General features: G+C 35.5%; 1 protein-coding gene across 1 annotated transcript; it reads left to right on the forward strand.

The window, feature by feature from the left end:
* The first annotated feature begins 14,052 nt into the window (after positions 1 to 14,052).
* LOC148789981 (uncharacterized) lies at positions 14,053 to 15,103 on the forward strand. The gene is made up of 2 exons (XM_088893833.1): positions 14,053 to 14,685; positions 14,912 to 15,103. The coding sequence occupies exons 1-2, from the start codon at positions 14,053 to 14,055 to the stop codon at positions 15,101 to 15,103; spliced, it is 825 nt and encodes a 274-aa protein (XP_088749959.1).
* The last annotated feature ends 10,065 nt before the right edge of the window (positions 15,104 to 25,168 follow it).

A 25,168-nucleotide genomic window follows, 5' to 3' on the forward strand; every position in this document is an offset into this window, starting at 1 on the left:
GGTAAAATATAGGGCTATAATTGATGTGGATGAAAAACATCCATTATACATGCCATTGTGAACAAGGAGGAACAAGTGGATGTAGAGAAGGCATCACTGTGAAGATGCCCATGTGGATGTAGATCAGTTCTTTTTCCCTCAAAGAAAATCAACCATTACCTATGAAGATTATATGCCCTTGTGGATGTAGAGAAGGCATCACTATGAAGTCTACAAATGGAAAGTTAGAGAATAATGGCCACTTGTATCATGCATGCTTTTATTATGTAAGTGATTTTTATGAGTTACATGTGCAATTTCTTGTAGCATAATAGGGATATTAGTTGTAGTTTCTTCTTATGGATAGATGAGGTAAATATTAAAATGCAAAAAAAAAAAACTAACAGAAAATTAAAAAAAAATAACATAAAATATTTTATAGTTGAGACAAGAAAAGGGATCTTGTAAAGATTTGGTATTGGAGAACTATGGGGTTGTCTTTCTAGGGAAAGCCAAAAGAAGCCTAAAGGAACCTCAAACTTTTCATACCTTTTCTAAAAGCCATTAAATTGCCGAAGTCTCCCTCATTGTTTTATCCAAATCCCACACTAGAAGGGATACCTCTAAGATGGAAGAATCCATGCAAGAAATGACATTTATGAAAAATCCTAATCCCCCTTTTATTGGAGTTCAAATCTGCACCCCACAAGAGGGCGCCCCACAATGTCTCACAACACATCCTTGCCCTGTATTGGGAACATCTCCCGATGATAACATCATCTTTTTCGGTACTGTCATCGGGACAATGTCCCCAATATAGGGTGGGGATCTGTGGGACATTGTGGGGCACATATTTGAACTCCTTTTATTGATATTTGATTTTGTTAGGAGTGAGCTTATTTGACTTTGGTCAAGTGAGCTAATCATGGATTTGTTTTTTGAGAATTTTACTATTGGAATTTAATAAAAGAGGGTGTTTTGGAGGGAGAGTAGGGGTGACTTTAAGTGAGTCGAGCCCAATACTTGACTATTTGATCTTTGCTCACTAAAACGATGTTAGGGTCGAGCTCAATTATGAGCCAATTAGCCTATAAAATATAAAAATTAAACATATAAACTTATTTATTATTATATATATATATAAAATAAAAGGGCAAATTTCTTATACTACCCTTATGGTTTAGCTAAGTAACTAACTCTACCCTTACTATTTACTTTTTTGTATTAAAGTACCTTACTGTTTCTAATAATTGACATTATTGTTAAGCACTAACAAAAACGAAATGTCAAATTTTACCCTCCACTATTCCTCAATTTTTCAAAATAAAATCCAACTAATAAAAAGTTCTAGAAGATGAAAAAGTTGAGCGCGTAACCATAGCAGGAGCTATTCCCAACAGACTTGACATTTCTTTGCATAAGCTGTGATCAAAGGTCCATGTTGCGAACAAGCTTGCCTCTTGGCACAAGCGAGGTTTGTGAACAAGCTCTGGTGAGCATCACTTGCAAAGCCGATGCGGATGCTCTGCACTGTCCCATGTTCCACCCTTTGTGTCTGTCAATGATTTGGGCTATAAATTCAAGGTCCAAGTCAATAATGGCTTGTAGTGAGGAACACACTAGACCCTCCACCCTAAACAAGTTAACGGAATTCTAACGACAGTCACCTCGCCGAGAATATCGAGAGGATAATACTCGTTGGATACTCTTACTAAAGTAAGGGATTTTCACCCCATCTATTGTTTCCTCCTAAAATCGGAAACATGGATACTCTTTAAGCAAGAGATTGTCTCGAATCTAACTGAGCTATCCTTCTATTTTTGTTTCCCTTTTTAGCTGCCCCATCTATTTTTTCTTCTCCTCGAATAGAGCATAATTGATCTTCAGATGAGATTTTCACTCATTTTGGTAATACCAGGCGGTGGTGTTTTAGGTACAGGGTCTTGAATACATGGCAAAAATCTCTCTGATCCTCTCTCCTTCACCACCGCCACCTAAATCTTGAATATCTCCTTGCTTTGGGGCATCATGAGCTCGAAGTAAATACCAGGTAGGGGTAGAGTGGTATTTACATCTAGTATTTACTCAAATCTATCTGAGTTTTCTCCTACCCCATATTTGTCATTAGCTAGGTTGAAGTAAATACCAGGCGTTCAGGGCATATTTCAGAGTTTTGTTTTTAGGAGTTTTAGAAAAAATTATATGTCACATGGTGTCACGTGTGTATAGATTTTGACGGAATATTAATAGACACTAACAATTGGGGAAAATGTAGTCAATTATTAGAATAGTAGGGGTGGTTTAAGACAATAGTTAAATAGTAAGGGTATAATATATATATATATATATATAATTCTTATTATTTAATTAATTGACAAATTAACTAAATAATAAGAATCTTGAAACTGAGCTTGAAACTGAGCTGAAACTGAGCTCAGGTTCAAACTTGGCTTGAAACTGAGCTGAAATAACTCATGAAAAATCTTGATTAGTTTTCACCCCTAGGGGAGAGTTAGGTAAATAAAGGATGAGAAGTGGAAGGAGAAAATGCCTTGGTTCATCCCTCAAAATTCGCCATGATTAAACTATGGTGAAATCAATATCCTTTTCCTGAGAGGTGTTTTTTAGAAAACAGTGCTATGCTAATGTATATTTTTTTAAAATGTTTTTTTTTTTTTTAATTTGGGACTATGGCTGATTACTCCACATAGATGCTTTTTAACGCCATATAAGCATATTGTTGTTGCACAATATAAATGAAAAAACACCAAAAAAAGACTTTCTCATACCACACCTTTCCCAATTTCCAATGTGGTTCAAGAAAATGTTTTTTTTTCTAAAAAATGTGACATTAACGTAACACCATCTTTCAATAAAAATGACATCCATTTCAAAAACCAACCCACTAGTGAATATGAAATATAGATACTAATTAGCTGGTTGGGGTGAAAAAAATTCCCACAAACAGATATAGGTACAACCGTCACCTCTTTCTATATCAAATCAAACTTCATAATATTCTTTAAGTGTCATCAAAAAGATTTTAGGGAAAAGTATGCTATAGTTCATTGCAAAATTCTGAATTTCACTTCAGACCTACAATAATTTAAAATGTCAAATACCCCTACCCTGTACATCAATTCCCGCCCATAAATTGACATCAATTCCGAGCTAGCATCTACCCCAACTGTATGTTGGGCCCATGAATTCTGACACTGAACTGAACCGTCATTCTCCCAAGATTTTATTTGATCATGAGAATCAACTGATTGATCATTTTGACATGTGGAGAAATTGAAAGGATCATGAGGATCATGAGAATCAGTTGCTTTCCCTTTTGTATGGTTCAATTGAAACTGTTGGATATGAATGTATTCCAATCAGATGGTGGATGCATGCAACCTGGACTTTTTGTCCATGTAGGTGGTTCAGTTCCTACATCAAGATCTTGTTAAATTTAGTCAAGTGATTGATCGAATGGACCCTTGATGAAAGATGTACATGTAAACCATTATATATGCCTCTTTTATTGTAACTTTTTTTTTGGCAAATTAAATATAGGTATCCTATACTTTTGGGATAGTGATAGATATATATGTTTTATATGAACTTTCAATTGCAATACTTGAGTGCCCTCAACTCTAAAAAATAGATACTTGGGTCCATCTGTTAGTATTCCATCATTTAAACATTACATAATGTCAAAAATATCATTCTCATATATTTCTAAAATCATTCTTAGGTAACCAAACGTGTCTCCCCCAACGACATTCCCACATGGATAACACATAATAGATTCAAAATTTTCAACGATGACATTCTTTATTTCGTAGAATGGTTTCAAAAATACACAATAAGGGTATTTTTGACATTATGTCATGTTTAACTGACGAAATACTAACGGATGGACCCAAGTATCTATTTTTGAGAGTTTGGCATACTCAAGTGTTTCAATTGAAAGTTTAGAGTACCTATCTGTCACTATCCCAAAGTACAGGGTACTTATCTATAATTTACTCTTTTTTTGGTATTTAACACAACAAACTAACTTTTCAACATAGATGAAAATAGGGGTGGCAACGAGCTGATCTTTTCACGAGCTGCTCGAGCTCGGCTCAGCTTGGTTTCAACCGAGCTTGAGCCCAATTCACTGGCTTGATTATGAAACGAGCTGAGCTTGAGCCTACTAGAGCTCAGATTGTGAGCCAACTTTATATATATATATATATAATAAAATAAAAAATATTTTTATATATAGCTTTTTATTTTTATAAAATATTTTTTCTCAAATTCGAGATGGTGCCAAGCTCAAGCTTTTGAATTTTTGACTCAAGCGAAGCTCGAGCTCAAGCCATGTAGAAAAGTCTCAAGCTGAGCTTGAGCCTCGTACTATTTGGCTCGGCTTGGATCAAATCCACCCTTAGGTGAAAATACTGGGACACGAATCTACAACTCTGTTGGGATTACCCAATTAACATGCCATCCCAACCACCACTCACTTAGCTCTCTTCATCATACCTTAGAAAGTAAAAGAAATTGGATAGTAGTAAAGAGTGCTCGAAATAAACACCGGAAGGGGATAAAGGAATAAACTCTAAGGGTGGAACAATTTATTAGGGTAGGGGCTTTTGAAATCAGTTATGTTTTGAATAAAAAAGGGTAAATTGCTAAAACCTTGCATGAAGTTTCTGATCGGTGATGAAACCACCATAGAGTTTGATAATTGCAATCACCTCTCTTAAATTTTTTGACATAGTTGCAAGTAGGGGTTGGTTCAAGTTGAGCCGAGCCAAGTAGCTAGCTATTCGAGATTGGCTCGCCAAGAAAGTATGAGGCTCGAGCTCAACTGTGAGCCAAATGTTTTATAAAAATAAAAAATTATTTTTTATTTGATATTTAAAAAATCAAGAATTATAATAGTTATTTATTGTTATTATTATATATAAAAATAAAAATATTATATATATGTATGTGTATATGTGTGTATGTACGTATACATATATACATATATGTAGAAACTCGATTAGGCTCGCGAGCCTCATAAGCCAAACTTTATAAGGATTGAGCTTGTCTCGATGGGAAAATGAGCCTGCAAATTGGGCTTGAACTCAGCATAGCTCATGAAATGCTTGGCTCATGGCCACCCCTAGTTGCAAGTAAACCTCTTTTGTTATAATTTTCTAAAAAGAGGCATGAAAATGTCTAAAATACCCATGAAGTTACTTTTGTCATAATATTTATTTTCCAAATTTTCTTTTCTTATGACTCATTAGTCCAAGCCCTTCCAATCTCTTCGCTGAAATTCAATTATTTTCTAACCTTTCATATCGATCGGTCAAAGTTGAAGTTGTAATTTTAAATTTTCTATTTTTTTGTTGTTTATAAAGTTTGTATTATTTTTTTAGAAACTAGCTTTGGTAGTAATTATATGGGTTTTTGGGACATTTTCTTTCTTTTTGTTAGAGGATTCTAACAGAAGGGGTCTATTGAAACTGTGCCAAAAAGTTTAGAGATGATGATTGCAGTTACCAAACTTCAAGGGAGGTTTCAGCAATTTACCCAAAAAATGGCAAAAACAGTGTACATGACAAAATGATAATTTTGAAATTTTGTTTAACCAAATTACCCCTTATTATATCTCTTCTTTTTTCATCTTTTCTGGGTCTAGCCATTGAAATGGAGAAGGAAGCAAAGAAGAAAGAAAGTTCCTTGTCTACTTCTTTGTGCAATGTCTAAGACATTGGTGTGTTTTTTCTATTGAATTTGGTGATTTGTATGGTCTCTTTTTAGGAGCTGCATGGGAGGAAATATCAGTTACGATGGGTTTTTTTTGCGGTAGCTTTTGAAATCACAATTCTTTTAAACATATTAGAAGCCAAAAATCAAGAAAAAAAAGTGATAGAAATTCTTTATAGTTATTGCTTCATTTTTGTGGTAATCTGTTGTTATTTGTCTATCTCTAGATTGGGGTCCATACAAGCAAGTAACTTGTTGATTATTTGTGCAGCAGCTGCAATTTTCAACAAGGAGTATGTAAGGTGGTTAGAGGATGATCAAAGCCAATTGTCTGAGCTCCGGGCAAGTTTATATGCATATTTGCCGGACGATGACCTCTGGGTCCGGGTAGTGTTAATGGATGTCTAGCTCACTAGGTTGAAATTTTTTAGGCTGCTAAAACCAATGCCTTTGGCCTTAGTCGGAATTTCCTATTCACTTTTTACCCATTGTGAATTGGAGCCATACATCTCTATTATGAATTGAGAGATGTGTGTGTCATGTGCAGCAATTTTAATTTATTTTAGTTTATTGAGTCAGTCCAAATAACTATCTGTAGTGAACTAAAGTTGCTATTTCTTTTAGTTTCTATTTTCTAGTTACTGCTATTTTCTAGAAGTTGCTATTTTTTGTAGTTGCTATCTTTTAGTAGTTGCTAAATTTATTGGGCCTGTAAATTATAAATTCCAGTATTTTAGAGCAATGAAGGGGGAAGATGAAAAAAACTTTCAAAGGCTTGTCTTTGAATTCTGTTTCCCAAATTCTTTGTTTCTGCTCTTATTTTGCCTTAACAATTTAGCTCGAGGTCGAGGTAGGGGGCGAAGAAGGGATCGGGAGCGTGCTATCAACCCAAAGTGTGGCTGCAATTCAAGACGGATAGAGAGTGGTAAAAAAAGTGAGTAGAAAATCCGAACTCCTTCCTCCTCATCACCAGAATGTGGACGAATCGAGCTCGAATGGGTAGTGTCAGCACTCAAAGTTGAACACCTCACCTCACCCATTAAACCATATATCACCCATATAGACACTTTATTTAATTAATTGGACATTATTAGAAGACTCTACATACCTTAAAACCCTATCCTATCAAGTTTCGCCTCAAAATATCTTGGAGTCAAGATTCTTTTTCTGTTCACATTATTGACTGGGACCTCTAAACCTTGAATCCCCTGTATCCAAGTTTCTTTGGACCAATTGGACCCCGCCAACAAGTCCGAAACCCTCAAAAACTCAATCACCATCCCTCTTCTCAAAATATCTATATTGTCACTTTCAAAATACCTAAGCTGCCGTCAGTTTTCCTTTATCCCAGAGTGCCCTTACTTATCAAATTCTTGGACCCTCCTATCCTTAAACCTTTTTGAAATTTCCAAACTACCCCTACCCTAAGCTATGAGCCCAAGAAAGCATGGAATCAGGCTAGGGGAGGAGTTTGGCTTCAGTCCAGCAGCCTCAGTCAGGGCGCCGTTCGCGCATTTTGAAAACATGCCACGCGTCCTTCAAATCGTATAAACGGTTGAAGCATGTGAAGATGTTTCACGCCGTTAGTTAATCAAAACGAAACATCGTTATATTTTCCTCTCCTCTCCTTTCTCCCATGAGACACTCATGAGTGATTGTCGTAGACGAGATACTCGTTCTCTTCTCCCTCTCTCTCTCTCTTCCATCCACCAGCAGTGATTTAGCATCCATTAACACCGGCGACAAAGAATAACAACGCCACCAATGCTAACGTTGCCGGAGAGAAGCTCACCGCTTTCTCAATCAAGTTCAACAAGCCAAACTCCTCTGCCTTGGACAAAACCTCCAATCTCTCGATGGAAGACAAAGTAAACCCTAATTTCTCGGCCCTAGACAGCAATCCGGCCTTCTCTACGTTGCTCAGAACGTTCTTCTCCAGCTTCTTGACTATGTCAAGTTTCACTTCTTCTCTTCCTTTAGCAAATATCCCACCCCATACCACTGTTTCTGCCAGTTCTCATTGTATCTATTCACTTGCCATCAAAATAAGGAAATATGAACAGGTGTCATGCTCAATAGTCAATACCTGCTGAAATAAAAAATCCAGACAGGGAGCGACAATCTTTCTAGTACGCTAATACCTTTCTCTTGGGTGCCATAGCGACAATCTTTACGATTTTTCGGGCGGAAGAAAAGCGAAGAAAAGCGAGGAATTCCATAGCGACAGTCTTTCTAGTACGCTAATACCCTGGTACTACTGCCCCACTCGTTGGGTTTTGGCTTGAAGTGGAGGAGTTCTAAAGCACAAACTCGCTCCCCTGGGTCTGTATACAATCCCATCAGATTTGGATTTAACCCAAGTAGAGGCTTGGTACTAAGAGAGACGTGAAGGGGGAGCCCCAGCACTATCGCACTCGTTGGTCTCCAACCTGAATCATTCTAGGATTGTAGAAAGGATAAGCCCATAATGGTTCTTACAAGATGAAATGATTGAGAGGTATAGAATTCAAGCTCTGTCTAAGCTCTATTACCGAATGCAACATTAGAGTAGACGTTTTCTCTTCCAAACAAAAACGTGAACAATAAATAAAATGAATGTAGACTTGTAGAGAATTTAATAATGGTGGTGATAGCAGTGTAGGCATATTCAGTCTTGCATATTTAGGAATCTTATCAGAGTCCGAAAAGGCTCTCGGACTCAGTTTGTTCTCACCGAAAGTAAGTTCTTGAACATGTGAAAGCTTATCAGAATTGGAAGATATTCTCAGACTCAGTTCATACCAAGGTTCAAAGTATTGATATGGGCCGATACATGTCGTACTGGTGGCTTTCCGATATGCCAATACGTCCCTATAGGCATAATGGAGTATCAATATTTTGAGCCTTGGTTCATACACATTGAAATCGAGTTCTTACACATTTAAGAAGCTTACCAGAGTCCGAAAATACTCTCAGACTCCGTTCGTATTAACCGAAAGTGAGTTCTTGCACATTTGGGAAGCTTATCAGAGTTTGAAGAGGCTCTTGGACTCGGTTCGTACTCATTAGATGTGAGTTTTGGCAAATTTATGAAGTTTATCAGAGTTCGAAGAGGTTTTGGGACTCGGCTCATACTCACCAAAAATGAGTTCTTGCACATTTAGGAAACTCACCAAAATCCGAGGAAGCTCGTACCCATCAAGTGAGTAATTACATTCATCAAGAGGTCTACCACATTTTTGGGGAATGGCATTCACATTGAAAGAAGAGAGGGTTCCTAACACCTTTTTCTTCTCCCTAACTTACCCAGATAGCCCTTATCCTGTTGTTGGAGTCACAACAAATAAAAAATTATTTCTACACCGGGAGTCCATCACTCCCTCTTCTCTCGGATGGCTTCCGAGTTATCACTTCATGATTGAGAATAGTCGTTAGTTGCAATTGGAATTCTTGTGGTTGGGTTGTGTCTTTGGCTTTTCTTTCTTCATGGATGGATGGGGGATAGACCTGTTTATGGGCTGGGTAGCCCGACGGGCCGGCCCGGCCTGGCCCGATTCTTAGATGGGCTTGCACATGAACTTTAGCCTGCGGGCTTGACCTCGGGCCTAAAAGCCCGAGCCTGACTATTTTACGGGCCGGGCTCGGGACTTGTCACAAAAGTCCGGCCCGACTCAACATTTTGTATTTTATTGTAATCCCTAGCCAATTAACCTTTCCTATTCCCTCTTTTCATCTTTTATCTTTCTCTCCTCATTCTCACTCTCAATAATCAGCGCAAATCTAAGCAAGCAGCCATTGTTCTCAGTCTCAGGGGTGATAGGCAAGCTCAGGCACCGGTTGTCTCTCTCTCTTGTCTCTCTCACAATTCTCACTCGCACGCACTCACATATTCTTAGGATTCAGGAACTAGTGAACTCAGGCACCAGCGCCAACCGCACCACGAGTGAACTCAATCGCCCCTCTCTCCGGCGGTGAATCTTCTCTCTCTCCACCATTCCTCTCTCTCTTGTCTCTCTCGCAGTTTTCATTCTCATACATTGTTGCATATTCTCAGGAACCAGTGAACTCAAGCACCGGTGATGGCGAACTCAGGCACCGACGCTAGCCGCACCACCAGTGAACTCAGTCGCCCTGCATTTCAGCCTCTGTTAGGTCGGACTTTAGGGTCGGGCCCGGGCTTCGGGCTTTTATGAGGGCCGGGCTCGGACTCAAACCTGAAAAAATCTTGTTAATAAAAAACAAAAGCCCGGCCCGACCCATAAACAGGTCTAATGGGGGAGCATTGTCCTCCCTCCTCTATGTTTTCTTTTCTTCTCCATGGTTGGCCATTTCAAATTTCATTTTTTTTTTATCACTAGAAACCAAATATCATTATAATATATTATTCATAGTACAAAAGTTTGAAAGGAAGCGAGGGGGAGACCCCTCCCAAAAATAAGTCCATAGGAAACATCTTACCTGCCTAGCATAACATGACTAGGTATTGTAAAAGATCTATTTACAAATACAAATTTAATATATTTAAAATAGATTTTCAACATTAAAATCCTATTCAGAAGCTTAAAACAAGACCAAGGAAGCTTAGACAGGGTCGAATTCAAAGCCTTCATAACCACCTCACTAACAGATTTAATTAAAACAGACAAAAAGCCACATTCCTTAGACAACAGCATAGCCTTCCAAGTAGCAAAAAGTTCATCTTCAGTAGCACCATCATGAACAAGCAGGGCCCACCTGTAGCAACCAGAAAACACCGTCAGAATTATAACCCACCACACCAAAAGAACCACAGGATTGGGAGATAACGCCTCCATCACATGATAGAACACAAGACGGGTACACATAATGATCTATAAAAAGATGGTCTCACCCTTATTCGACCTATACCCCTTATACCTGCATTAGAAGAAATGACAAGAGACTCCATATAAATGACATTAATAGTATTAATAAATTTAGATAAATTATATTGAAAACAAGATGCTTTAAATCCCTAGATAGAAGATTAGTTAGGAGGCGTTTGGAAAGTCTTCTTTAAAAGATCTTCCAAAAATTTAAGACCTCCAAAGATTGATGAACTTTCATAAATAGATCTTTAAAGACTAAAAACCGTTTGATTGTAATTTTTTCCAATGATTTTCTCAAAAGTTAAAAAGATCCAAAGAGTATTTGGTAAACATACTTGCCGGTCCCTCTTACATGCATGTGAAACGTCATGTGTGGGGCTTACTAATACATTCAAACATGCAAATAGTATTTGTGGGTTCCACACTTCCACTTACATACTTACCTATGCAAAATATTAAATTGGGCCTCATTCATACATTTTACTATGCAAGATATCAATGTAGTCTCCATCTATACATTGACATATGTGGTCATCACCTATGGGCCCCACTCACACATTCACCTATGCAAAAAATCAATGTGAGCCCTATATAATTCATCACATAATAAGTAATTATTTAAATACATGAAATTAGTTTAATATGAATACTTCCAACAATTAGTTCAATACAAACAATCCAATACATGGTATCACAAAAAAATAAAAAAGAGAAATTTATGGTTTGTTCCCCCTTAAAAAAATTGTTGGTTTTTTGAATGTATTGTCCAACCTATGCTATAATACCCACTTGTCTTTGTTCCTAACAGTACATACGCAAAAAATTTTAGTAAAGTACAGATAATCAATGTTGAATCGGGAACACGATCCGTAGATTGAATCAACACTGCCCAAGAGGTCCCATAATCATGTTGCAGCCACTAAGAATGATGAACGTTTTGATTTGATTTCTCAAAGTTGCAGCTAATGATTGCAGAATGCAAGGGCGATGACTGGTAACAGATTGCTTTAGGTCTTATTTTACCTCATCTATACTGCGATAAAACAAAATAAGGTAAAATTTGAATTAAACAAAAATAATTCAGAATTTTCACTCAAATCATTTGTACTACCATAGTTTTACAAAGCAATAGTAGTATTTCGTTATCACAAAGCAAAATGGTAGATTTTAGGTCTAGAAAATTTAACTCATAGTAGAGCATGAGAAATTTTAGATTTGAAAGGTAATTAATAGTAGTATTTCGTAAATGCAAACAGAGCAAGATCCAAGCCATGTTACAGACCAAAACGGGAGATTTTAGGTCTGAAAAAGTAATTCATAGTACCGAGTTCATGAGGAAATCACACGAAAATTTTCAGATTTGCACACACACATACATTTGAATAACATTCCTTTCCTTTTCTTCTCCTTTTGTTTGAACTTGCATGGTTTACCACAATTCATAGTTAAGGCTGCAAGTTTTCAAGTTTTCGAAAGCACACAAAGAACCGATTATAAATCATAAGAGAATAGCATATAAAGGATTTATCACTTTCATTATCTCTCTTCCAGCTAAAAGGCATACTTACAATATCTCATTATTGTTAAGCCTAGATATGGTTACAATCTCTTAGACAGATTATTAGTTTCATTATTGACTCAATAATTAATACATGGAATTAACTATTAGACAAACGTAATAGGTAAATAGATAAATAGAAACAGTTTTAAGCCTTTAAGGGAAACCAAAAATTCTTGGAGTTTCAAGCCACCAGAATTTTAACAATCAGAGATGAACATAATATTTGAATCCCATGAGATGATAGGTTAAAGTGGTTATTCCTTGCTCCAACTTCATGGATTCCAATTCAGAATAGGCTATGCAAACTCTTATTATAGATACCAGTCCAGAAGTTGTTTAAATCCAAGAAAATTTTACCTACTCAAGTATAACAGAAAAACATTTGATGCAACGCTCAAAATGACATACACCGGGTCCAATATTATGATGCAAATATATTAAAAGCTTCCAGATATCAATTTGGATTGGTCCGAGCTGCATGTTGATTCATTTGGAAAGTGGAAACAAATTCTGTGAGCTAGTCTGATACGGCGGAAACAAGCTTTTCAAATTTTAAATAGAAGTATGGTTTTGGACAGTGGAAACACGTTTGAAAAGGAGTTTCAAGATGAAGATTCATTCTGTCATTCTAGATATTGCACTACTCGACATCCCTAAAGGTTGGGGGCCTGTCTTTTTGTTTACTATTAGAAGACTAAACTTTTAATTTACAATTTATCAGTTTTCTTTTTGTTCTTTTTTCTTTTTTTTTTCTTCATTTGCTATATATATATATATATATATATATATATATATATCTTTGTAATGTTTACGAAACCAATAAAAAGAGAATTATCTCTCCCTCCAAATTGCGATATGGTATCAGAGCTGCATAAATTTTCTGCTACAGCGTTTTCCGGCGTCGCCATTGTCACATACGCCTTCAAAGATAGGCTCTCTCTCTTTTTTTTTTCTTTCTTTCTGCGTTTCTTTGGGAGGTTGTCCTCTCGTTTGTTCTTTCTGATCTCGACAAGATTGTTGCTCGCTAAGCCTCGTCTGCATCAATGCCAATCTTGTAGGATTTCTTGCGAACGTCGGTTCGGGAACTAGGTCGAAGAGACATTGTTGCTCGCTCCTCTTTCTTGCTTCTTTGTGGTGTTCGACGAAATAGGAGTATCTCGTTGTTCTTTTCCCAACGGCACTGAACTGAGAAGGATTCGCTGGCAGATATATTATCCTACGGTACAGAACGGCATTCTTGACGTATCTCCGCTTCACTGATGATCGCCGGATGAGGTTATTAGTTCTTTCTTTTTGGGTCTTCTCCAAGATCTGTTTTCTTCATCACAGTCTTTCTGCGGCACTGAACAGCAGGTTCAGACAGATCTAGTGCTTAAGGGAGTCCTGCTTCACAATCTCGCCGGGTAAGATTATTGACTTGATAATGCTGGCTTTTCTTAAGATCTGTTCCATCAATCTATTTTCTTTCTAATCTCTTATAAAACGAAGAATACGTTGATCTGTTCCATTGGTTCTATTTTTTTTTTGTGGTTTCCAATATTTGTCTTTGAATGGAGATTCGAACGGCTTTCAACGACATTGATTGGGGTTTGCAACAGTAGGGCTTTGCAGATCAAAAAATCTGTTACTGGTTTCTTCCTCTTGCTACTACTAGTGCTGTTGAGCAAGCTGAAACATGAATCCATCAAGAACGTCCTCCATACTCTGCAATACTGATTGGATTAACGAATAGTTTGAACATCTGAGAAGGGCTCTCCATTACTGTCCGCTTCTGAATTTCTATTGAACGACTGGAAATATTATCGTTGCTTGTTCTGTTTGTTGGTATCCCTTCGGTCTTCCGCTTCTGAAGTTCTACTGAACGATTGGAAATATTATCGTTGCTTGTTCTGTTTGTAGGCGTCCTTTCAGTCTTCCGCTTGCATACATCACTTTTCTGCTGTAATCAACATGGCAAACAACGAAATTCGTCCTATTGTGCAACAGCAAGTTGCAATTACAGCAAGGCCTGAAGATACACCATCAAATCCATTCTACCTTCATCTGAATGAGAATCCATCCCTGGTGTTAGTTTCACCGGTTTTATCAGGGCCTAACTTTCATTCATGGTTCAAATCCATGCGAATGGCTTTACTTTCAAAGAATAAGCTTGGTTTTGTTGATGGAAGCATACTAATTCCTTCGAAGGATGATCCTACTTATCCAGCCTGGCAAAGATGCAACACGATGGTATATTCATGGTTAGTTCGTTCCTTATCACCTTCAATTGCTAAAAGTATTTTGTGGTTAGACAATGCTGTGGATATTTGGAAGGACTTGCATGATAAATTTTCTCAAGGAGATGCTATAAGAATGTCAGAACAACAAGAAGAGATTTATAACTTTCGACAAAACTCACTTTCTGTCACTGATTATCACACACAATTAAAGATTCTGTGGGATGAATATGTTACTCTTAGATCTGTTCCAGTTTGCCCTTGTGAGCCCCAATGTTCTTGTCAAGCACTCAAAGATGTTAAGAAAGCTTATCAGAATGATTATTCTATCAGATTCTTGAAAGGCCTCAATGATAATTTCGCAACAGTAAGGTCACAAATCTTCTTGATGGATCCTTTGCCCAACATTAACAAATTGTTTTCTTTAGTGCTTCAGCATGAAAGACAATTCAATAATCCTATGATTAAACTTGAGGAACCAGCCTCTGTGTTCTTAACCCAAGGACAATGATCTAATTACAATTGAAGACCATTTGTTCTACAAAATTCACAGCAATCTTAGAGAATTTTTTCCTCTTCTAACTCTGGTTCAGGAACCACTAATTCAAGAAGGTCCTATGCTAATACAGGATCCAAGCCAATCTGTAGCTATTGTAACACTCCAGGACATACAGTTGAAACTTGCTATAAAAAGCATGGGTATCCAGTTGGCTACAGAGGAGGAAAAGGCAGATTTGGTTCAAAAGCTGCGCATGCCAATCAAATTTCTTATAACAGTGAATTAGTAGATGAAGACACAGATGTTGCGGATTCTTCAATTCCTAATTCTGCATCTAGAGGTCATAATGAGTTCACTTCAGCCAATAATATGGCCACCTCTCCAATTACTCAGGATCAATACAATCAACTCATGAGTCTGCTTTAGCAAGTCAACCTTGCTCCTGGTTTTGCATTAGCATCTTTCTCCACACCTCAGGTCAATAAGCTAACATCAACCTTTACTCCAATTGCTAACGAGTCAGGTAAATTCATTCTTTCATGCACCATTAATGATAATGAGTCTCATCAAACACACTGGATTCTTGATAGCGGTGCCACTGATCATATAACCAATAGCTTATCCAATTTTTCAACCTATACACCTGTCACAAATACACATGTCATTTTACCCAATAATCAAAATGTTTTAGTTTCTTACATAGGAACTGCTATATTCTCTTCCAATTTTGTACTTCATAATGTTCTTTATATACCTCATTTCTCTTTCAATCTTATATCTACTAGCAAGCTTACTGATTCATACCCTTATTGTCTCATTTTTCAACACAATATTTGTATCCTCTAGGATCATCAATGTTGGAAGATGATTGGATTAGCTAAGAAGGTCAATGACCTGTACAAGCTTATCCTACCTTATGTTTCTTGTAATTCTTTCATTACTTGTAATTTTGTTTCTGTTCCTTTTTGTAATAAGCCTAATGCAACTGATATATGGAATTTTAGGATGGGGCATTTGACCAATCCTCGATTGAAACTTTTGAGAGCATTGGATCATTCTATAACACTACTGTCTTCAAATTATGGTTCTATATGTCATTATGCCAAACAAAGAAAACTTTCATTCCCCATCAGTCAATCCACTTCTACCAACTATTTTGATTTGATTCACATTGATACATGGGGTCTTTTTTCTATTCCTTCATTTTATGGATATAAATATTTTTTGACAATAGTTGATGACAAGAGTAGATTTACATGGATATACCTTATGAAAACTAAATCTGAAGCTAGACAACATATTCAAAACTTTTGTTTTTTGATTGAAACTCAATTTTCTACAAAAGTAAAGTGTATCAGATTTGATAATGCTATGGAATTTAACATGCCTGATTTTTATGCTTCAAGAGGTATTGTTCATCAAACTACATGTGTGTATACTCCTCAACAAAATTCTATTGTTGAGAGAAAACACCAGCATATTTTGAATGTTGCCAGAGCTCTCAAGTTTTAATCACAACTTCTCCTTTCCTTCTGGTCTGACTGTATTTCTTATGCAATCTATCTAATAAATAGAACTCCTTCCCTAATCATTTCAATCAAAACTCCATTTCAGCTTCTTTATCATGCTGCTCCTTCATTTGATCATTTGAAAGTTTTTGGATGCATTTGTTTTGCTTCTATACTTGATACAGATAGAACTAAGTTTGATATTAGAGCCGATCCCTGTGTATTTCTTGGCTATCCTTCTGCTACTAAAGATTTTCGTTTGTATAATTTAAGAACTAAAAAGGTCATTGTCTCAAGAGATGTTCATTTCTATGAACACTCGTTTCCTTTTCATTCTAATTCTTTCTCAATAGATAATTCGGACTTCGTTCTTCCCACAGAATATGCAGTTCCTTTAGAAAAACCCTCTCCACCTTCTTTCACATCTTCATCTACTAATCAATCAACACCACTTACCACTTCAGATAATACCACTATTGATCCAACCCCTTCTACTAATGTTTCACCAGATCCCATACAAAGTACACATTCTGAAACCCAACCTAGAAGATCATTCAGACCTCATACACTTCCTTCATATCTTGACCAATATCACTGTCAAATACCAAATCTTAAAGCCAATTCTATTTTCAAAACCTCCAATCCTCACCCCATATCTTCTACCTATTCCACTCACAAATTATCTTATTTTCATAGAATCTTTGCTACTCAAATCTCCCAAACTAAAGATCCTAGAACCTATAATGAGGCTATAAAATCACAATGCTGGAAGGATGCAATGGCACTTGAGATCAAAGCATTAGAGCAAAATAATACTTGGGATTTAACCGATTTACCTACAGGAAAACAACCTGTAGGATGCAAATGGGTTTTTAAAACTAAGTATCATGCAAATGGTAGCATTGAAAGATACAAGGCAAGATTAGTTGCCAAGGGCTATACTCAACAGAATGGCATTGGTTATCTTGATACCTTTTCTCCAGTTGCAAAAATAACAACTATTAGATGTTTACTTGCTGTTGCAGCTATTAAAGATTGGCATTTGCAGCAACTGGATATTAACAATGCCTTTTTGCATGGTGACTTACATGAAGAAGTTTACATGACTCTTCCCCAAGGTTTTGAAACTTCTGACCCTTCAAAAGTGTATAGATTAACTAAGTCACTCTATGGTCTCAAGCAGGCAAGTAGACAATGGATTAAAAAACTCACTGATGCCTTGTTGTCTCAAGGATTCACTCAGGCAATTTCTGATACTTCTCTGTTCACAAGACAAGCTGGTTCTCATTTTATAGCCTTGCTAATTTATGTTGATGATGTCATTTTGGCAAGTGACAACATTGAATTGATAAATGAGGTCAAAAAGTTCTTACATGATACTTTCAAAATTAAAGATATCGGCCAACTTAGGTTCTTTCTTGGCCTAGAAATTGTCAGATCCACGACTGGCATTAATCTCAGCCAAAGGAAGTATGTGATTGATCTCTTGGAGGAAACAGGTTTTATAAACAGCAAGCCAGTATCTACTCCTATGATTACCTCTCAAAGACTTGATAAAGATGGTGGTACTCCTCTAACAGATGTTACTTCTTACAGAAAATTGGTTGGCAAACTAATTTATTTATGTAGCACAAGGCCAGCCATTTGTTTTGCTGTCCAACATCTTTCTCAGTTTTTGGACTGCTCTACAGACCTTCATATGCAAGCCATACATAGAATTTTTCGATACTTAAAAGCTAGTCCTGGACAAGGAGTGTTCTTCTCTGCTTCATCATCTCTATAGTTGAAAGCCTTCTCAGATTCAGATTGGGCTTCATGCCCTGATACCAGGAGATCTATCATTGGCCATTGTGTTTTTTTGGGAGATAGTCTAATATCTTGGAAATCCAAGAAGCAACAAATTGTTTCCAAATCTTCCTCTGAAACTGAGTATCGTGCCCTTGCTGCTGTTACATGTGAAGTTCAATGGCTTACTTATTTATTAAAAGATTTGCAGATCCCACAAGTTGCTCCTGCTCTTGTTTTTTGTGACAATCAATCAGCTATTCACATTGCTCGTAATCCAGTTTTTCATGAGCGTACAAAACATATTGACATAGATTGCCACATTGTAAGGGAAAAATTGCAAGCCAGTTTGATCCACCTGATGCCAGTAACTTCTGAAGACCAATTAGTTGACTACTTCACTAAGCCCTTGCCACCTCACTCATTCAATAGCTCAATCTACAAGCTGGGCATTCAAAACTTGTATGCTCCAGCTTGAGGGGGGCTATTAGAAGACTAAACTTGTAATTTACAATTTATCAGTTTTCCTTTTTGTTCTTTTTTCTTTTTTTTTTGTTTCTTCATTTGCTATATATATATATATATATATATATATCTTTGTAATGTTTACGAAATCAATAAAAAGAGAATTATCTCTCCCTCCAAATTGCGATATTTACCAAATGAAAAAACTCAAAATCAGGTCTTTATAAGCTTTGAAAAGCTTGAAAGACCACTCAGAAAGACTTGCCAAACGCCCCTTAAGACAACCTTGAGACATAGGAGAATAAAGAAGGTCCCAATTGGCCCGGACAAAACCTTTGCTACCTTCTCCAAAATTCCACCAAAACCTGCTTTGAATCGGATCAATTTTGTCATTCACAGTCTTAGGAAGTTGCATTACAGACATAACATGACTAGGGATAGCTTAGAGAGTAGATTTTAAAAGAATCAGCTACTTGCTTGAGAAAGATTATCACTTATCAGCCTTCCAGCCATTTAACTTGGAATGAATCTTATCCAACAGAAAAGAAACCCAAGACACTATTCTTTTGAGAAAGAAGCGGAACACCAAGACTCTGGATTTACTAAAATATGATGAACATTACAACTAAAATACACTCTGGATTTACTACAATTAATAGCTTGATTTGACATAGATTGAAAGAGATAAAGAACATCCAAAAAATTAGTTCTTTCCTCCTTAGAAGCTTTTATAAATACAATTAAAACATCATTTTCAAACAATAAATGAGATATAGAAGGGACATTACGAGCAATCCTAATTCCATGGATTCTACCAACTGACTCCTCCTCCACCAAAAGTCTAGAAAACACCTCCATTCCCAAAACAAATAAATGGGAAAAAAAAGGATCCCCTGCCTTAAACCACAAGAAGGAGAAATATGCCCGCCCTCCACAGAACTATTAACTAAGAATAAGTAACGACAGAGATACAAAATAAATCAAATAACATCAATGCTTAGAAAAACCCAAAGCTTTCATAACAGAGATAAGAAAATTCCATTACTTATAGCTAAGAACACAACACCTCTCTTACACTTCCTCATAAAATGCAAAACCTCTTGAGCTGTAATTACATTATCGATTAACTGTCTTCCCGGGACAAAGGCATTTTGAAAATGAGAAATACATTTTAAGCAACATTACATAAACTTGAAAGCAGTTACTTCCTCCTTAAGAACCAAAGTAATAAAAGTATGATTAATTCAACATTCCCTTCTTAGGAACCTTGATAAGTTTAGCATTCTCTTCCTCAGTAGTGATAGGAAAAAAAAAAGATTATCCAAACAATCCAAATTCTGAACACCGTTCATGGAATACACATTATTAAAATAAGACACAATATTAATAACAATCAGTTCCTGATCACAAGTCCATTCACCATCCTCCATGTTCTAAGACAATCAATACAATTTCTATTTTGCCTGATGGTAACAGCCCGATGAAAGAAATGGGTATTCTATCTCCTTCCTCCAACCACAGCTGCTTATAGTTTTTGCCTCCAATAAGATTCTTGCTAGTTTAGAAGAGTATTCCTTCTGGCTTCCAAGTTAAACAATTACCGTTTAGCATCCATATCACTAGCTAAAGCTTCAATCATGGTTTTTAAAACCAATCCGGTGACTGAACCGGTCAGGGGTCCAATTACCGGGTCAAACAGTCTGACTGTTTGAAATGAATGCTCGGCCCATTCTGACAGAAAAATAAAAAACTAAAAAATTTCAAAAAAATAAAAAACAGTCAAAACTGTTCGAACGATTAACCGTCCAGTCCAGCGATTCACTGACCAAAATCAACGATTTTAGAGAGAAATTCGGTTTTGGGGAAAAATGAAACCAGTTAGGTGACTGGCTTCCAGTTTTGAAAACCATGGCTTCAATCTCCATAATCTCCTCAATAAAAGCCAATTGAGCATTAATGCCTCCAAAGCTATTCCAATTCATCTTCTAACATCATTTTTAATACGATTTAGTTTAACTGTACCCTGTAAGCCACAAAACCATTAATCTGGAAATTCCAAGCATCCTCAATAACAACACTACAACCTTTCACATTTAGCCACATATTATAAAACCTAAAAGGCTTAGGCTTCTACATAGCTAAAGGGTTTAAATCTACCTTAGCAAACAATGAAAGTCAAGAAGATGAAGCAAAAAACTATCTAAATTCCTAGATAGATTCCCTAAACCACGAACAAACTTAAACCAAGAAATACCACCCCTTCTAGGAAACAACTCCTGAAGTTCAAAATCACAAACTAAGTCAATAAAACTATGAGAAACATGACATTGATTCCTATATTTAGCACGAGGAAAAGAATCAAAACGTGCCATGTCTTGGGGCTAGTCTCTCTTTAGTACGTACCTAAACTTCAAATTGTGATGCTGCACAATTATCTATATCACGTGATAACATGTGCAACTCAAAAATTTTGAAAGTATCAAAACTACCCTTCATAAGAAGATAAGGTTCATCATCTTCTTCCTCAAGAATCAAGTTTAAACCAAAACAACGGTGAATAGCCCCAAATCCACCACCAGTTCATCTTCTCACTATTCTATTATTCTCTATCTTCCCCTATCATCATCTTCTTCTTCCCTCCACCTTATGCTGTGAACTTACTACATCTTCCCCACATTTCTTTTCAAGATTTTAAAAGGTTAAAGGCAGCATAATCGAGGCATAATGACCCAAAAAGGTGAGGCATAAGTCTCAAGGCACAATCATTAAGGTTTAGGGAAAAAATTAATTAAAGTTGTTCATTGAAAAAATAACATATAATATACTAAATTAGAATGATAGAAGGTACACATATCCCTAAACAAAAATTTATAAGCAATAAGCTTCGGCATTATAAGCATTAAAGAAACTAGTAATTAATCAACTAATAATTAAAAACATTTTATATTTCATGTTTCAAAATGCAAACTTCTCAAACTATTCAAACAACTAATTTAGAAGAAAGGTAACAAATTAGTTGATTTGATCTATGCAAATAATAATAATAATAATAATAATAATAATAATTCATTTGGAAAAGGAATGAGAAAAATAAAAATACTTGGGATATTAGATTTGGAATAATAAGAAAAATCTCACTTGATTTATCCAAAAGAAACTAAGAACTTCATTAACCCTTTTTGCATTGAACTCTCTTAAAGCACTAAGAAAAACTAATAGAACTTCATTTTCCTTATTGGTTTTTCTTCTTTATTCTTTTATTTTATTTGATGTATAATCATTAATAATTGAGGCTTACTCCTTTTTACGCCTCTAGCTATACATCACATCTTGAGGCCTGAGGCTTATGCTCATTTTGACAAAGGCTTAAGCCTTGAGAAAAAATCTGTGCATCTTGCCTCAAGGCGTATGCCTCATACATCAAGATTTAAGATTTTAAAACAATGTTTCTTTTCTCTCCTTCCCATTGTTCTCCCACTTTTCCATTGCAACAAAGTCCCCATGTAGTAGAGACAAGCTTTATTGGACCTTTTATTCTAAACTTCAAACCACTGGTGACCATCTTTGTCAAGAGCCAACTGGGGGACCCCTCTCTAACAAATCCAAGCCGAAGCACCCAAATCAATTGAGGTGATCCCACTACGACATTACAAAAATGAGATTGGGATTATTGGCCTTATAGACTTCCTCGGTTGACTGTGATAGTTGCTGCTTTGGTGTAAAGGTCATGTGGAATTGAGATAATTTGTTGCTTTGTTTTTTTAGTAAAGGTCATCTCTAAGCTTTGATTCCAACCTTCTGTATTTGTGACTTTCCGAGGAAATGTTAAATGCGTCCGTATTCCAACCTTCTGTATTTGTGACTTTCCGAGGAAATGTTTAGGAGTTCAGGTAATACAACAACATCTATTGAAATTCGAATATTAAAGTGAGACTAACTCCAAAGTATATGGTAAAATAAAATAACTTTCTTCTTCTTATCATTTTTGTAATTTGGTTTTGAAACATAACTGATTTTGTAAATGTTATATTTATGCCTTGAATTCTTTGTGGTGACCTGCTTCATGAATCTGCTCCGAATTAATTTAAGAAAAATCTGAAAGCAAAATTTCATAGTGGTTTGTGGTGGATGCGTAGGGCTTGGGCTGCTAGGGGATATGGACTCGATCTGTATTCATCTTATAGGTCCGAACCAAATACAAAGAGTCATGTATTTCGGGAGTTTTTTCTCTTGTATACAAGAGTCTGAGTCTTGAGAGAGATGTGTGAGACATTGAGTGTATTTGGGGCTCAGGGTTTTCTGTGAAAGTACAACTCTGTATTTTTTCTCCATTACCTACAATATAGTGGATTTATGCTCCTCCTTCCCCCGTGAACGTAGGTTATAAGCCGAACCACATAATATGTGTGTTCTCTGTGCTTGCTTTCTCTTTATCTCTGTTTTATTTTCATTTGAGTGCCATTTCAAATCTGTTTTCTTGGGTTTTTCAACAACGGTAAAATGTCCATTTATTAGTAACTCATGATAATAAATTACTCGGATTTCATTCCAGCTATAATAATTATTGCCCATCATAAATAAAATAAAATTTATATAAAAATAGCTAATTAATGTCATAACAAATAACACAAAAAATAAAATTATAAAAATTACAAAAAACGTGTAATATAATTAGACATAAATAAAAGTGCAATCGATTAAGCACGTCAACCATCTAGAAGTGATAAAATGAATCAACTTGTTATGTCATAAATAAAATAGAAATCATAGAAAAATAAAAAACGTCATTAATAAAACGTTTAAAATATATAAAAATACAGAGATACAAAAAGTATAGGAAATATGTAGGCATGTCTTAAGAGCCATTTTGGTCAAGCTTGGAACGGGCTTAGTACCTAAGATATGGGCTTTAGCTCTGGCCTAAAACATAACCTTAGGGCCAAATCTGAAGTCTTTATAGTGGATCGAAGCCCAAAAGAAGGATTATTTCTATCATGTATCTAGTATTATATATTCATTCATGATATTAAAAGAATCAAGTTATTAGTTAATAATTCAATTACATGGGTCAAATGAGTTAATGCATGATGTCTTAAATAAAATAATAATTATATAAAATAGACAATTATTTTGAGGATTAACAATAATTACCATAAAACCCCATTTTCACGTGTGACACGTGTTTTTTATATTAAAAATATGTAATGAGAATTGACGATTCTAAGTGGTTTTTTCACCTCTCCTAATTGTGTTTTTAGAGAGAAACTAGTTGGGACCTGTGCAATACATGAGTTTTATTAAGAAAGTAAGAGTGGCTAGTTTCCTATGTTTTAGATGATTTTGTATTATTTTTTGTATTTTAGTGCTAAATTTTTTATTAACTTTTACAATTTTATGGTTTGTAATTATTTCTGTAATATTTCTAGGTAAAAATATTCTTTTACCAATATATATTTTTCTTTGTAATTATTTTTTAATAAAGTTAGTTAACGGTAAAGTTGGTATTTATAGAAAATTAATGCATTACATCAACAATTTCTAATTCAAATGCTAACAGAAGGAAAATATCTTCACCGTGTTTCAAATCAATATGGGAGATTTTTGTTAAGGTCAAAACATATATAGGGGAGGATCATAGGATTGTTAGAAAACCCAAGGAGGTTTTTATAATTTCACTTTTTTAAAATAGAATATAAGTTGATTTTAAATCAATTAAACTATATTTAAGGTTAATATTTTTTGTTAATTTTTCTTTTTATTGATCCTTATTAAATTTAATCGATTATATTAAATTTTACTTTTCAGTGGAATTTAAGTTCGTTAATAAAAATTAATTATAAAACTAACAATTGTTAGACCATCTTGTATTATGCTTATATTAATTTTAAATAGATATTAGTTTTTAATTTATCTTATTTCTTTTACTAATTTATTTTTATCTTATTTAAGTAATTTAATAAATTACTTTTACTATGCTTATTTAATTTTTATTATTTCAAATGGAATACAAAAGTACTATAATTTTTATGATGTTTTATTCAATGTTTTCAATTGGTCATTGACTGAAATAGTTAAACCATTTGAACCATCACTCGGTCCTATTTCTAATTTTATGTTTCCTAAAAGCTATTGTTTTGTCAAAAACCATTGATTTGGGCAAAATTCGTTCAACCTAAGTGGTTGAACTATTGACCCTTTTGATCTAATCATTGGGTCATAGGTTATAATATACAATGTATTGAAAACTTCTAGAGGACTCACCGTTGTGTTCAATTGTTTGATTGGGGTGATCTTCTTTTATTTTGGGTAACTTTTCATGATTTTTAAAACCTACCATACAAAAAAAAAAAACTTATTTGGTCTTAAATGATATGCCATGGTTTGATTTGTTCCACCTGTACAATGTATTGAAAACTTCTAGAGGACTCACCGTTGTGTTCAATTGTCTGATTGGGGTGATCTTTTATTTTGGGTAACTTTTCATGATTTTTAAAACCTACCATACAAAAAAAAAGCTTATTTTGTGGTCTTAAATGATGTGCCATGGTTTGATTTGTTCAACCTATACAGTTGAACCATTGACCCGTGGCCTA

This window comes from Nelumbo nucifera, chromosome 8, assembly GCF_055504915.1.
Source record: "Nelumbo nucifera cultivar China Antique chromosome 8, China Antique-T2T, whole genome shotgun sequence".
Lineage (NCBI taxonomy): Eukaryota > Viridiplantae > Streptophyta > Magnoliopsida > Proteales > Nelumbonaceae > Nelumbo > Nelumbo nucifera.

Coding starts and splice junctions, on each gene's coding strand:
- LOC148789981 (XM_088893833.1), top strand. CDS start 14,053: ATGGCAAACAACGAAATTCGTCCTATTGTGCAACAGCAAGTTGCAATT. Junction 14,686..14,911: donor TCAATGATAATTTCGCAACA/GTAAGGTCACAA, acceptor ACTCTGGTTCAG/GAACCACTAATTCAAGAAGG.